The sequence below is a fragment of the Drosophila eugracilis genome, unplaced genomic scaffold (genome assembly GCF_018153835.1).
Source record: "Drosophila eugracilis isolate 14026-0451.02 unplaced genomic scaffold, ASM1815383v1 contig_90, whole genome shotgun sequence".
Lineage (NCBI taxonomy): Eukaryota > Metazoa > Arthropoda > Insecta > Diptera > Drosophilidae > Drosophila > Drosophila eugracilis.
The window spans coordinates 8,967,387-8,983,065 of NW_024573812.1; the positions used below are offsets into that span (position 1 = coordinate 8,967,387).

At 40.8% G+C, this 15,679-nt stretch overlaps 2 protein-coding genes across 2 annotated transcripts in view; both read right to left on the reverse strand.

Moving 5' to 3' along the window:
- The window catches only part of LOC108112983, a 45,093-nt gene extending 41,536 nt beyond the window's left edge, over positions 1 to 3,557 (reverse strand). The window contains exon 1 of the mRNA XM_017223391.2: positions 3,052 to 3,557. The gene's annotated coding sequence lies outside the window, so the exon portion shown is untranslated. The remainder of the gene's footprint in view (positions 1 to 3,051) is intronic.
- Positions 3,558 to 10,237: 6,680 nt separating this feature from the next.
- Positions 10,238 to 11,539, reverse strand: LOC108112148 (splicing factor U2AF 50 kDa subunit). The gene has a single exon (XM_017221896.2). The coding sequence runs from the start codon at positions 11,537 to 11,539 to the stop codon at positions 10,238 to 10,240; it is 1,302 nt and encodes a 433-aa protein (XP_017077385.2).
- Between the last annotated feature and the right edge of the window lie 4,140 nt (positions 11,540 to 15,679).

Sequence of the window (15,679 nt, forward strand, 5' to 3'; positions counted from 1 at the left end):
ATGTTGATTCACCGCAGAGTGAATGTGTTTTGCCTAAGACTAATTGGTTCTCAATTTGGAAATAGTATTTGCTGAATATTTGGTAAATGAAACTTAAAAGATTTTCCTTTTAAATTGGTTTGTTGATTTTGGAAATCATTTTCCTTAATAGTCTTTAAAGATTCGCCATAAATAACTCTTTAAAGGCATAAAAAAGGTTTTCTCTTCAATTTTTATATGTCATTTGGCAGGAATAAATTCTGTTTTTTTAGTTTAGTAAACTGAAAAAAGAGGATTTTTCCACATTTCATTTTGCTGGCGAGTTTATTTATGGTTTTCTGGTTCATTTGCCTTTTGTTTCATGAACTCGTGATTTTAATTACAAGGCTTTGTCACTATTTATAAATATTTATTATATATTTTTAAAGCATTTAATTTCAGTTTTTATTAAGTAATTTAAGCTCTTAACACCCTCTGAGTTCAGGCTCAGCCACTAATCCTGTGCCATTCCTAAGTGCCACAAATTCCAAACTCCCCAGAAAACTTTTCACAAGCAAATTTGTTTGTTTTTTCATCCTCAATGTCCCACTTTGGCTGATCCCCTCCCCTCGCTCCCAAATGACATCTGTCGTCCATCTGCATTTTTGCTGGCCTGGCCGAGTCTCTGGCTAATTTGCTTCTCTTTTGCTTTAATCTGGTCGAGTAAATTTACAAATTAATTAAAACAACAAACAAAAGAGCGAACAAAAAAACTGTCTGGAAAATCTGGAAGGAGAAAGTAAGACGGACGGACGAGCAACAGTCGCGGGGCCAAAAGTCAAAAATATTTAAAAAAAAAAAACGGCAGCCAAGAAAAACTTGAAAAAACCTCGCAGACAAACAGCGAAATTAAGGCACTAAAAACGGAGGCAGCAGACAACAACAATGGGCCAAAGGACCGAACAGGTCTGAATTTTGGGCAGCAGGTTTTGGATATCCCTCGCCGTGTTTTGGCCCTCTTCCTTGTTTGCCAGCCCGAATTCAAGGGACACCGCAGCAACACAGGAAAACACAGGCAGAGGCAACAATAACAGGGCCAACAACAAGGCCAAAAAACAACATTCTGTCCCCGTCGGCAAATGTAAAAAAGTCAAAAGTGGCAAAAACGTTGGTTGATGATGCAAAGGGGGGGTGTTGCAGAAAGGACCTTTTCTTTTTTTCTTTGCTCTGTTCTGTGGGCAGGGAAAAGCGCGTGGAAACGCACAGAAATAATAATAATAAAAGCGGGAGCTCTCAAGGAGGGAAAATGGGTACGGCGGGGGTGGTCGGTGGGTGCTAGGCGATTTCAGTGAGCCGAGAGTAAATTATAAATTAACGCTGCAGGCGACGCGAGGTCAACTTGGCGCTGTCCTTTGCTCCATATCCTCGCTCTCTCTCTTTCTGCTGATTCTCCACTGCTTTCTGCCGCTGTTCTTTGACTCGCTCACATACGCATGGCCACGGATCCATGTCCTTTCAAAAAATATAAAAAACCACAGCTAAGAGTGCTTCAGGACTAGGAGATACCATGTAGTTTCTCATTGGAAAACTTCTTGGATTGGAAAACAAATTTCTTGCAGATGAAGTTTATAGTCCACATCCCAAATATTTGAGTTTTAACACTCACAGATCCTGAGAAAAGTCGCTTAAAGCCTTCTCAACATCATTCAAAACTCTTACTTTCTCAGGCTATTCAAAATTTCAACCCATACATCATACCCTAAACCCTCCAAACACTGGGTAAGTAGCAAAAAAAAGGAAAACAAAAAATTAAACACGAAAAACACACATACAATGGAAACTCGGCACGCGGCCTCAACTGACCGCAAAAAACATAACGAGAGGAAAAGGAAAACAGGGCAAGGAAAGCGGGGAGGAGTTGGTCTCACAGCAGCAGGAGAAGGGGCAGAGTGGGTGGAGGTCAGGCAGCGTGGACAAGTGCCTCAATTGGCGTTGGTGGCGATAGTAAATTCTCTCCTGGTTCTTTTATTCCAGGAGAGGGGGATTTTCCGAATTACCAACATGGAGTTCAAGTGCAGCTGGTGTGGAGAAAGGAAAAGGGATGAAAAGCTGAGGGGAGCTGAGGGTGGCTCAGGATGGCTTTCCCACCAGATGACATGATAATTGAAAATAAGTTGAGATTTGGCCGGAGAGCTTAAGGGCGGAACAGTAGCTGAAATTCCACTTGCTGGTTAATAAAGTTAGGAAAAGCCAAGGAGTAGGAAAATAAGAAGTTGCGGAGAGGATTTCGAGTTTAAAGTTGAAAGATAAGTTTTATAAAAATATCTTTAAAATGCTTGAAAGTTCTGATTAAACATAATATATTGATAGAAGATAGCCAGAAGTTCTAAGAAGAACAATACTTACTAGTTTAACTTCAAATGATTCAATAACCTTAACTAATTGATTCCTATTTACCAATTTTATTTCATTAAAACTCTAAAAAGCGACCTTTTTATACAGAAAGTCTTCTCAAAAGGCTTTCCCCTTAGCTACCCGAATATGTTTCCAACTTTTATATGGCATATTTTTAATTTCTTTTACCATTTAGGCTTCCTCTTAACTTTATGACACGTTCAGAACTTCTATTTTCCCCAAAAAGCATTTTCATATTCCTCAGAAAGTTGCACGAGTTTTTAAAGGCTTACGGCTGGCTTGATGGTTGCACTTTTATTCCCGTTCCCGCAGGGACGGCCGCCATGTCCCCCCAGAGATTATTCACCCAGTCATGCATTCATCCAGGCGATGTCCATGACAAATATGCGGGAAACATGAACATAAACCCCAACAGGGGGCGGGGCCATCGGAGCACGAGAGCTCCCCAATGAACAGGTGTGTGGGCAAAGGGGGTTGCTGGCACAGAGAGGGTATGGGGAGGGTAGGGGGAGTGGGACACACGCGTGCACAATTAAAAGTTTCATTGACTCGCAACATGGACATGAACGGACATCCGCCGAAGCAGGATCCTTGGGGACGGGGCGGAGGGGTGGCAGCATAAATTTGTGCCTAGTTCGCTGTCATGATTCGGATTTATTTTCCAGATATGCAAATTACTTTGTTATTTAATCCTTATGTGTAATCCGCTGGGCATCATCCTGCAGCTACGCTCACAGTCGCTTATAATTCTCAAACACTAAGACACTGTGCCACACGAATCTGCGGCTGTTGCAGCAGCAGCAACATCTCACGAACACTCCAACTTTGGGTTATTATTAATTAATATAGAATTTTGGCTGTCTGGAGGTGATTGAATTACTTAATTTGGGCTAACTGTAGGGCTTTTACTGTTCCCCGCACGAAGTTGCAACAACTCGCGACGAACTGACGACAACCGAGAACGAACTTCGTGCAACTTGAAGGATCTTTTGGACTTTCAGAGGCTGTGCTTTTGGCTTGGCATTGGTCACTTTTGGGGTTTCGATTCTTCTAATTTCTAAATTCGATTTAAGCACTTCTTGCCACAAAATGGGGCACGCGACGCAATGGTTTGCTGATCGAAAAACAGAATTCAAAACGCAACACTACGCGCGTCTCGCGATTTCGAGTACCACAACGCTTGAATCTCTCGGCAATACTAAACGCAATTTATGAATCGAGTCGGCGACTGCATCGCCAGTGGAACGCATTCCTCGTCTGTGTATCGTATGTTAAGAGTGCGTAGAGAGCGTGGAGTACGCAGGCGCCGCCTTTATGGGAGAGAAATTGTGAGAGAGAACGGAAATCCACTGAATGTGGATGCTATGTTAATATTTAATTCAATTTTCAAGAAGTTTTACTGCTGGCCAAGAAGTTTTCGATCTTGTTAGCAAAGTTAGCTTTGATTTCATTTAACTTTTGCTATTCAAATTGATTATCTTGGATATGTTTTTTTAAATGTTGAGTTTAAAGGATCATTAAGGTATTTATATTATTAAAGTTATATCAGTTGATTTAAAATTTAACATTACTTTAAAATATATTAGTAATAATAATTGCAAGTTTCTTATGGCTCTTTCTTTAAAATGTTAATAAATTATTATTTTTTAATCTTATTTTGTTTTACCTAATTTAATCTTTTAAGTTATGATCTTACAACTTTTAAGTTAACATTTGCTTTGGCTTAAAAGTCACTTAACATTGCCCACAAAATGACACACATTTCGAAAGAGTTCCACAAACAAAACCTGACAGAATCAACAGCTCGCTCACAAAGTCCACTTTAGAAACTCAGAGAGAATAACATAAGTTCTAAGAAATGTCTCAGTGGAAGCTATTACGCTGCTGTGAATTAACATAAAGGGTTTATGTAAAAATAAACCTAAAATAAACTAATAAGCTTAAAAATTTTATAAGCAATATTAAAATGCATTTTTAATAATTTAAAATATTTAAAACAGTTGTTAAATTTGTATTCTTATATATATTTTAAATGCTCACAGTCTATGTTAGCTATTAACAGAAGGTGGAACATACTCTTTCGGAGTAAAGTCTTCCACACTAACATATGAGTAACCTGTAAAAGGGGAACTGCAAGCAAGTAAACAGTTTTCGGAGTGCTGTAATGTTAACCCCAATCTATCTTATCAGAACTGACCTATTCCATTCCGAAACCCCAAGAATCAAGCGGCTTTTAAAGCCTTTCATATAATTGTCATCCAATCTTTGCTGCAAATTTGGTTACATCTCAATTTAAGCTTTAATAAAATTTTATTGCCAGCTTAATTATTTTTGCATATCGCTGCTGGGTTGGAAAAAACGGCTTAATATATATTTAAATAAAGTGCAACGAACTTAATTACGTGTAAGTGGCCACATTTAAATTTAATCCTGCGGGGAATTCCCATTTCGCCCATAACTTTCCAACCGAAATGCTGGCGGCATTAAGCCAAACAAAAGATAAAATGCAGGTAACAAAAAATGAAATGATAAAAAGGGAAATAATATATATATATATATATGGAAAATTAAACCGAATGCAGAGGTCATATCGGACAGTTCGATCTGAAGGGATTTGGGTAATCGGAGGAACAACAGAAGTCTGTTTATTTTTCGATTTTAATCTCGATGCAATCTGGAAAAGTGCGTTTTCGCCCAAAGTGGTCCAAATTTAGTCGGGTTACGACTCTCCCAATGCAATCTGAATAAACTCTGGGAAGAAGACAAATGCGGCACCATTCCAGCTATTAAGGCAACCGAATACAATGACAGTACGAAATAAAAAATAACGTCAATTTTAATACCAATTAGGATACTTTTTTCCACTGCCCTCCTCCTCTCTTTTATTCCAATGGAAATGCAGGGAAAAATAAGGAGAGGAAAGCGGGTGAAGAGTGCGTTGGAACCTGCCGAGTGCGACAAACAAAGGAAAGGAAACCTGTTCACCTGGACGGGGACGTGGCAAGAGGGACAGGTACGAGTACGTATCACCGGCGAATCGGACGGAGAAAAAAGATTCCAAACTAAATAAAAAGCAAGGCAACGAGAAAAGCGGAGCGGAGCGCAGTTGAAAGATTAAAATCAGAATCAACGTAAACAGCGGCAAAAGAAAATAATGCAAATTCAGATGAGTATCAAAAGTTGAAGTTGAATTGTGTGGACGCTGACAGGCGGAAGGGGAGTGGCACTGCAGCAGCCAGGACAAATGCTGGCCAACAGAATGCTGCAGAGATTCATCCCGGGAGCAGCGAGCATTCATCAGTGGGCGGACCTCGAAGTTCACAGCGTTACACGGCAAAAATAAAGAAATAAATAAACATTCACGGAGAGGGAGAGAGAAAAACAGTTAAAGGAACTCCTGAATAGACCCTGTCAAAGGTCACTGAACCATTGGCCTAACTCACAGTTAAGATATGTAGCCATGTAATCTGCACTTACATTCATAGATACACTTCACAGATACAGTCTACTATCACAGAAGGCTCACAAGTTGTTGGTCATCAAGGAAATGACAGGTATAGGAGTTGGGAAATGGGAGACTTAGGCAGAAAAATAAATGTTTATATTCGATGTATTTATGCACTGCTTATTGGAATCGAGTGTTTTGGTTAGTCGATCAAGTGAAAAGGTTAGAGAAACAATATATGAATAGATATTAGGTCCTGAAATTATGATTTTTTTGTGGGAAAATGAAGAAGTTAGAACTTAATGGGTCATAGAAATATCTTAAAAACTGCTTACTTTTTAAAATTGATTTATAAAGATTAAGGAAGGAGGAAGGAGGGAGGATTTGCACTTAGTTTAACCACTTTTAAAAAGAGGCAATGGCAAGCTAGTCTTAAGCAAAAACTTGTAACTTGAACATACTAAACTACTCCCATATTTTCTCTAAATATTTTCTCTCAACTATTTATCGCAGTGCATCCAGATCCAAGGCCAAAAAGCAGGACAGTTGAACAACAAAATTAAGTCGGACATTTAGTTTGGATTATGCCAGGCGGAGTGAAGTGCTGGCCAGTCAAAAAAGTCGAGCATTTCGAGCAGCTTAAAATGTGTTTCTCCCATTGTCTCCGATGATGCCTGGGCTCTTCTTTTTGTTGTTTCTTTAGTTCTCTCTCTCTCTCTCTCTTTTGGATTATGTATTTCGGCTTCAGTTGGGGTCAAAGTTGACACGCATTTGCATAGGGAGGAGGGAAGAGGAGGTAGGAGGGCAGGCAAGGCAACAAAAGAAAATTCCCAAACAAACGATTTAAAAGGTTTTGCGGCGAAATATCAAAGCAAATACTCGAAAGAAATAATGGCTCAATGGTACGAAATGGTCTCATCCGCAAATCGTCAGCTTTGGGCCCATTTAGATGTCCTTTTTGGCCATGTTAGGTAGCACCCCTCGGGATAATCTGCATTATAATTTCATTGCTGTCTCACCTGTTACACCTTCTCGGATTGCTTTAGTTTCGGTTTGAGCCTCTTTTTTTCTTCCCTTCCTCGTCTGCAGGCTGAGGCCTGGCGCTTGATTTTATGACCCTCATTAAATGCGCTCACCAACTCGCTGGGTTATTTCGCGTTGGTCCCTCCCTCGCAGCAGCGCGCTGCTGGAAAAACCCATTCAGCCGCGATGCCCATCGCTTTTCCTTTTGTTTCTCGCCTCGGCGCCGTAGGGTGTCCACAAATGGGTTCTTCGAACTCGCATTCGGGATTCCGGGATTCGACCCGCTCGGCATTGTGTAAGAGTTTAGAGAGACAAATGGTTCTTGAGCCGCGTAATAGATCAGCGGAATTATCTTGTAACAATGTGCTCAGGCTAGCTGAATAGCCAGCTAATGGGTTAGTTTAATGGCGATGGGGGAACTAGTTCAATATAAGTTTTCCCAGAGATTTATTAACCCGAAGGTGAGGTCAGGTAAAGTTATGCTTCTAATGGTTTCACTTGCTATAAGCGGCATTAGAAACCACTATGTTTTCTATTCAAAAAGCACAGAAAAGCGATCAATGGAACTTATCATTTATCAGCTGATAGTTTTTGGACTCCTGATAAGTTTACAAATCCCTCTACTTAATCATTTTCTATATTTACCACCCAATCTTTCAAATTAGCTTCTCCCCAGAAATCCTTCTAAATTTAGACCCTTCAGAGATGTAGCCTTTGTTCCTGCTTCTGGTTCTATGCCAGCAGCTCATTCAACAGTTTAAGCAAATAAAACCCAAACAATTTTCAGCAGCCCGAAAAAGAGAGGAAAACAAACTCCTGAAGCATTTAAAGAACACTTTTTTCCGACATTTGCGTTCCTATTCCGCATTTATTATCGCCGGGCAAACAGTTCAAAGCGAAACAAAGCTCTCCAATGATGTCGTTTAATGAATTTTTATCTGCAAGGAGAGGGGAGGAGGATAAGGGAGGGGTAGACAGGGCTCTTAGAGGTCATAAAAAGGGTTCACAGACGATTTGCTCGAATTAATTGCGCTGCCATTAACGAAGCGACGCGGCACACTGGAAAGGGAATGGCAATGACAGTGGGTGGGTGGGTAACTCCTCCTGCCCTCTTCCAGATAAAAGAACAAAAAGTGGAAATTTCGGTGAAATTATTCTCGCTGGTAATTTGTTTTTAGCCTTTGTTGTTGACTACGAAGGGGAAATTACGAATTCGCTTGAACTGCACAACAATATTTGTTTATTTGATTTTATTTCGCATGTTTTGTTTGCCCCCCTCGGTCCCTTAATTTTATTTTTTCGGTTTTTTTCCAGGCTCCGGAAATGCGAATTGAATTGCGGGCCAAGCCAAACAAAGCAACAGGTTTCTGGTTAATTGAATTCGGTCTGAAGTTCCCCTTCAACCCCTTCGAGAAACCCCCACAAAAAGTTTCCAGCTTGATTTTTAAATATATTTCAGAGATTAACTTGCGACCTTTCGGGGGGATTTGCAGTCTAGCTCATTAAGCTTTTGTCTCTTCTGAATTAACATTTATCTTAATTAAATCTGTACAAATTGAAGGCATGCCAGATGCCTATCGCGATCATTAGATGAACAAATTTTTATGGAACCTCTCTACTGGCTAAGATATCTGTGTATCTTTGGCAAATTTATACGACTCTCGGGCCTCTAAACTATCATTAGTGAAACACAGAGAACACATCCTGCAGATCCGACTAATTAAGTTGGATAGCTCGTATCTCCCTGAGTGATGGATGCGATAAAGAGACAAGCTTCTGATACTCTGCCAGCTACCAGAAAGAATAATCAAGGCAAGGGGGAGTCATTTAACAAGCGTTTTTAGAGGAAGGCGTGGCTCTGGCAGGAGCCCAGTAATTATCTACTACATCATATTCAAATCCAATGATGAGAATGCAATTAAAAATGCATAGAAGCAGGGATAGCCACCGGAATGGAGGGTTCACTCAACTGTGGCTTTGATTGCTTCATTTCGTTGTTACCTAACCGTCGAGAGACCCTAACCTGGGTCACAATCTGCTTGAAGAAGTCGCATGACAAGATTCGGGGAGCAGGAGAGATTAGAAGTCAATCCAGTTAATCCCCAAAGCGCAGCTGCCAGATCGTAAAAATCAACGCAGGGAAAAACTACAAAATCAAAGGGGAACCCTTTTGACTCCTCCTCTCCGCCTCCAATCCGTCTGGAATTTTTATTGTATCCGCATCTTTATGGGCGTTTATTAATTACCCATTGAGGCATTGATTTTCATGGGACAGCCAGCGGCTTCGAAAGAAGTTTCTTGTTTTCTCAGTTTTTTTTTTTTCGTATTTTTGGGAGCAGCAGGAATGAAAGGTTCGCCTTCAGAGCGTCTCCTCCGGTGAATGACAAAAGTCCAAGGCGTTGAATTAATTTGTGTCCACGGTCCACTCAAGTTCTCCGTCTTCTCATTTCTCCTTCCTGCCACAATCTCCTCCGCTTTCGATAAAGCGTTTAGTTGTGGTCGTCGTTGCCACTGATAAATCGTTGAGTCCGGAGTTGGGCTTTCAACGCTCTTAAAGCTGCACTGAGCACAAATTTCGAAAGTAAACTATTAAAGTGCATCTACAAAGTTGGTTTTAATAAAGTTTAACTAAAACAAAACTCCCAAAGACTAAGGTTTCTGATCGTGATTAAATATTTACCCAACTAAGAGCGAATGGCTATTGAATTCCCACTTCCGAACCTCTTTTTTCTCTCTGTGTGTTAACCATTTCATTACGCGTACGGGTATTGATGATCGGCTGTCGACCAAATGACCAAACTTTAAGATAAGAGAAGACCCCAAAGACAGATGCCCCGAGAAGCTCTCGAAATGTGAGACCTGAGAAAATGCAACCGTTCGGCGAGATAAGCGGCCGGGGCCCAAGAAGCTTCTCCATTGAAAAGGCATTAAGGAATTACCTGAGCCTGCTTGCTAATAACCAGAAGGTAGGTGTGAATATGCCCGAGAAATGCCGGCGATAAAGCGTAAAGTTTAAAATTTTAATTAAGCCAAAAAGAGAGAGAAACGAAAAGCTTGGCCGACAGAGGGGAGAAGTCAGCTTTTGAGCAGCTTTTCAGGATTGCAGCTTAAGATGGTCTGGCTAATTGAATCCCCGGCACCCTTACTCCTTTTTTTTTTGAGGGGCAAGGAGGCGTGTCAGATAACTCAAAGCGATTTCTTTGGCTTTAAGCAGATGATATCACAACAAGGGAAAACAATAACAGAGAGCTCGTTCTTTTGCAGGGATTAAGTTCGATATGGCAGACTGGCCTTGGACTCAGCCGATTGTAAAGTTGACAAGAAATGGCTTGGATGAGGTAACCATAGCTATATCAGATACTTAAGTTTATTAAGTTTATTTTTTAATTAATATTTTTACTGAAAATCATTGGCTAGGTACTTTTCGGGATCATAGAACGAGGACATCACAATGCGACCGCTGAACTTGCGACCACTCAACGCGGTCAGGGCCTTTTGGCAATCTTGGACAGACTCGAACTGGACAAAGACCTTCCCCAAGCCCTGCGGCGGATTTTGGCCAATGGGTCGGGGGATTCTGATGCTGCGAACCTCTCCGTACTTGGCGCACTCCTGCTTAATGTCCGTGAGAATGTCCTCGTACTCCTCGTTGTCCAGCAGTTCCTCCGGCAAGACCATATTGAACAGACACAGAACCTCCGTGGCCACACCACCAGTGGATTGTAATGAAGGTAGCCCGGGAACCTGAAGTGCCGACATCTGACCAAGAAGAGAGCTCTTTCCGCCAGGAATGGATCTCTGGACGACCAGTCTGCGATCGCCCAACTGCATGCCGTGCAGGCCAGCGATGGCTTGATCCGTCACATTGGCATCCACGTACTCGAAGAAGGCGAATCCTTTGCTCAGGGTTGTGCCGGCTTCCCTCACCAGATTAAATCCTTTCAGATCGCCAAAGGATTGCAGAAGCTCCTTGATCTGAGTCTCTTCCAGGCAGGTGGGCAGCCCACCCACGTATATCTTATTGGGGGAATCGGGAACCAGATTGGATACACAGCTGGCAGAGATCGCTGGCAAGGTCAAGGTAGTTTTGCCCACCCCAAAGGTTTCGGTTTCAAAGGAACCCACAGAGGCCACTGGTTGGTAGTCGTGGGGTCTTCGGATCTTCAAAGTCTGTCCGCGAAAGCAAATCCCATCGAAATTAATAGCCTGGGTGGCCTCATCCATCGAACGGAATTCCAAGAAGGCGAAGTTCTTCTCCAGATTCGTTTGACAGGACAGCACCGCCCGTCCATCCGTGTTCTGCAATGAATCCAGTCCCAGCAACAGTATCTGCCTATTGAAGAAGTTTATCATGTCCTCCTCAGTAACGCCGAATGGAATGTTTCCCACATAAAGACGGCGTGCCTGTCGAGTGACCATCGCAATAGCCGCCGACTCCCCCGTGGGCACGGCATCCGGAATAATCCGGGAAGCTATCTGCCCGCTGGCCTGCATGGCTTTGTACTGGATCGGAGTCAGGTGGGAATAGCCGTCGGGCGGTATGTCCCAGGATGATGTGCCATGTCCCGGACGTCGTTTCACCCGTGGTCTGTCCGTAAAAATTGTATCGGAACGCGTGGGCCGCGACCGGGAACTGGAACGCGACCGGGAACGCTTTCTATTCAAGTAATGAGGCTTATACGACCGATGACGTCCCATAGTTTCCGGAAATTTTCCAAGGAACTAGCTCTTACTGGTGAAAAATTATTTAGAAAAATAGTAAGACCAAATTTTTGACAACTTCTTTGAGTGAAATGAAAGGGCTTCTTTTCGAAAGAAAAACTACTAGTTAATGGTGGCAACACTGAAAGCAATATTAAGCCTTGCAAATCTAAGATATAATAATTATTTAATATAAATATTTACTAACATAAATTACAAACTCATAAAAATATATAAATTTATAATAAATAAAAGGTTTTTATTGCTGAAAAAGGAAAAGTTTTCATGAAAGTTTATCCTTTCTTAGTAAATATTTTTACAAACTTAATGACCTCCCTTTTTAGGTTGTTAAATTTGTTTCTCCTTTTAAAATATCAAAATAATAGGTAAATGATTTTCAAGTTTTCCACTTTTAAGGTAATTAATGGACTTTCAGCTGACTTTCCCCTCTTAAAACCCAAAATCGTGACTACTTTACTTACCACATCCAAAGTTTGGTTAGCCTTAAAGCGCCAAATTAAACCGATTAAAATATATACCCCTCCCCCGTTCGAAAATATCAAAAATTCAATAATTTAAATGTGAATGGCTCGCTGAAAGCCGGCAATTAAGTCGTTTATCATACATCCGAATAGTTTGCAGCTTTTATTGTGATTCGTTATATCTTTCGAGAGAAAAACGTATCTGCGTATTTACGTATCTGCGGGTGCATTTCCAGCGAATAATCGTAATCATCATAATTTCCGTTAATATCGCCAATCAATTATAATTAATTGGCAACGGCTCGCCCGCAGGCCGAATAAATAGAGAAGAAGCCATTTGTTAGGGCCTGCCTTTTGGGTTTCGTCAAAAGAGCTGCGTGTGTCTCCATCGCAATGTGTGGTCTTCTTCTCGGACTCATCCTCCTCATCAGGGGGTTCTCTCGGGGATCGCATCCTCACGACATTCCTTGGAAACACGACAACGACGGCTTCATTCCGAGCCGAGGGGCGACTCAATTAATTCAAAAAAGGCGACACAATAAAACTGTCAACTCAGATCGGACAAAAGAGGGATTTTGAACTTGGGACAGAGGTAAGGGTTCTATTCAGGGAAAATATCTCATTTAAATTATTATATATATAATAAAAAATGTAAAGAATAAGATATTGAACTTTAGGCTAGACAATTAAGTCATTAAGAATCTGCTTTCTTACTTTCCAAATAGCAAAATAAACCATCTTTGATTTTCATAGTTATATTTTCTTCCTTACTCAAACAGTTTTTCCTCAGTGTTGTTTAGCTGCCCTCTGCCAACAACTCTCCGCCATCGAATCACCTAGAAACAACTTTGTCTGACCCAAAACCAAGTGATAATTTATGTCCCAAACCTCGATCCCCGACCATAACCACACGATAGCCTGCGGTCTGAGAGATCCTTTATGGAGACTTCGACATTCTTCTCCCACCAACCAGGATAATGGTCTACTGTTTAATGGCTATTTGATGGCCCAGCGATCGCGTACAGATAAAGAGATACAGTCAGAGTCATGATTCAATGCCAATTTGACACTTGCAAGTAGATGGTAAGGGACCTGCGAGGGGAATGCATACTAAAATGCAATCTCTGTCGGGCATTAAGCCTAAATTAAATATATTTCATGCAGTGTCCAAAAACCAATTAATTCTTTGTTCGGCCGTTTGGACTTTTGTTGCTGCCGTTGTCCCAATGGCTAGAACCTGTCCACAGGCCTGACAAACGCAATTAATTTGTCCATTTAAATTCAGGCAACGTCTCCCCACCACCACCGCCGTCGCCGTCGCCGACTTTCTGACACATCCCCGCATTGATGCCCATCGATGGTGTCCCACAGATGATGATGACGATGACGAGGAGGGCCCGCCCCTGGTCCGAAATTCCCTCCATTTTTCCCCAATCGCCGATTTCGATTTTGGCCTTTTATTTGAACAATAACGAAGGCGATAAATTAATTTTTTCCTTAACACACAAACAACTCAATAAAAATTCATAACAAATTGGACCACGTTTGAGTTTTGGCTACATGCACGAAATGGAAATCAGTTGAAGGCCAAAAGCCCTGTCCCATACGGCCATAACGAAAGCGTTCTGAACGAAATTGAAATTTTAGAGGGTTGTGGTGGGGGAACTGAAAACTAATGTTTAATTTAGATATTAAAGAGATTGCGAGGTAGATGATTTAATGGGTTTTTTAGTAAGTTAAGTTCTTACATTATTAAAATATTCAATTTGGTATTTAACCATAAGTTACGCATTAATTTCGTTGCGTTCTTATTTATGGATGAATCAAACAAATACAGAATTTAATTCCACCTTTCATTACGTGCAATTTCGCTTTTCCACCTAAAAACAAGGCCATATTTCTGATTCGTTAATTTAGCTCTTTTAAAATTGTCCATCATTCTGTTGTGGTTAGCCACCGAGACTATAATGCCATTGGAATTGCAATATTTATTTTTAAAACTTTTTTTCTGCCAATAGTTTGTTTTTAACAAAGTTTTTATTCCTTTTTATCAGCTTGTTTGTGTGACTTTCAAATAAAAAACTGGGATATTAATCAGAGAAAAGGAGGCGACCGCACAAGTTGAAAGAATTTTCTTTAGTAGAGTTTATGGGATAGATTGATATTTATACTTTTTAAGGCCAAAAGCCAAAGGCAAATTTGTGTGGGTGGAGAAGGGAGGGCCTCACTTGCGGTCAAAAACTGATTCCAAGAATCAGTTTGGGAACCCAAAAAGAAAACCAAAACAAAAGACAAATAATTTTATAATGAACTTTGGGTTCGGGACGAGATTTCATTGATGGGTTCGATTCCCGTTTCTCGTTTCTCGTTTTTCGGTGGCACCAATTGATTTGTGGCCTTAAGCGTGTGAACGTGATTTTATTATCAAATATTTTCCATGTTGTGTTAGTTTTAGTAAATTAAATAAATCATCCAATGGCAAACAGCAAAAAGTTTTCCGTCCGAGTTTCGGGTTTGTCAACAAGAATATTTCAATTTATTTTCTGATGAATCAACACAAAATAAAAAGCCATCACGGAATATGGTATATATTTTTCTATACATATATACATAAAATAATGAAAGCAGAAATAAAACAATTTTGCATGCAGCTTTTGCCCTTTGCCCGGAGTGTGGCCGTCTCTTTTTTCTGGCATTCTCCCCTCTCACTCCCTCCATAAATATCCCTCGAGTGCATCCGCAACTACTTCAGATTACAGATTTCAGCATAACAATTTGTTTTTTCTCTCTGGTTTTTGTTTTTTGTCTTTTTTATAGTTTTATGCAATTTCTCGACAATTTGTCGGAGGCTTCTTCTCGTGCCATCGCTTCGTTCTTCAGTTTTCAGTTTTGGGTGAGGAATTTGCATCATAAATTGTCAGAAATGTCATAAAAAATATATACATTTGTACATACTGCTGTCTGCTGTACATACATTCCGTTCGGTCTTTGTTTTTGGTGGCACGAAGGAGGAGCAGCAGTTGGGTGCGGTGGCAAGGGATTTTTTGTGGGAGGACATTGACATTCAGCTGGTTCTTCGTAATTTCATTTCACTTCACAACATCAGAGTGCCCCCTCTTTCCATTTTCTGGAGTTTTTCTCCTTCTGCCTTGCAGTTGCATTAAGCACGAAGATTCTGCTGCCCCTTTCTCCGATTTCGAAGCGGGAAAAGGGAATTCCTAATGATATTCTGGCCCAAATTATCCGCTTAGAGCTGGCAAAGGAGCAGTGTAATGCAGTTAGCTGAAATGCAATCACATTGGATCTCAGTTGGGGGCGGCAGCCTTAACTATTGTGAGGTTATCTGCGATTCTGCTTGTGTTTAATCGGCTAGCTAAGAAGGGGAAAGTGCGAGTTTAGTTACTTTTTAGACCATGCATATCAGAACATCTCTATAGATATAGATTTAAGACTAAGCACTATTTCCACACACTCATTCCTTTTCGATGATTTTCAATGCCAAAGTGAAAATCTCTTATCAGAAATCTAATAAATTAGTGGTTATCGTTTTGAACACACAAACCAGAAACTTTCAAAGAGTCTTGTACAGTCAAAGGGAGTTCCAATACAACCCCTTTTCTATAATGGCAACTCCGCATTTTATGTGCAAGTTTTC

Coding starts and splice junctions, on each gene's coding strand:
- LOC108112148 (XM_017221896.2), bottom strand. CDS start 11,539: ATGGGACGTCATCGGTCGTATAAGCCTCATTACTTGAATAGAAAGCGT.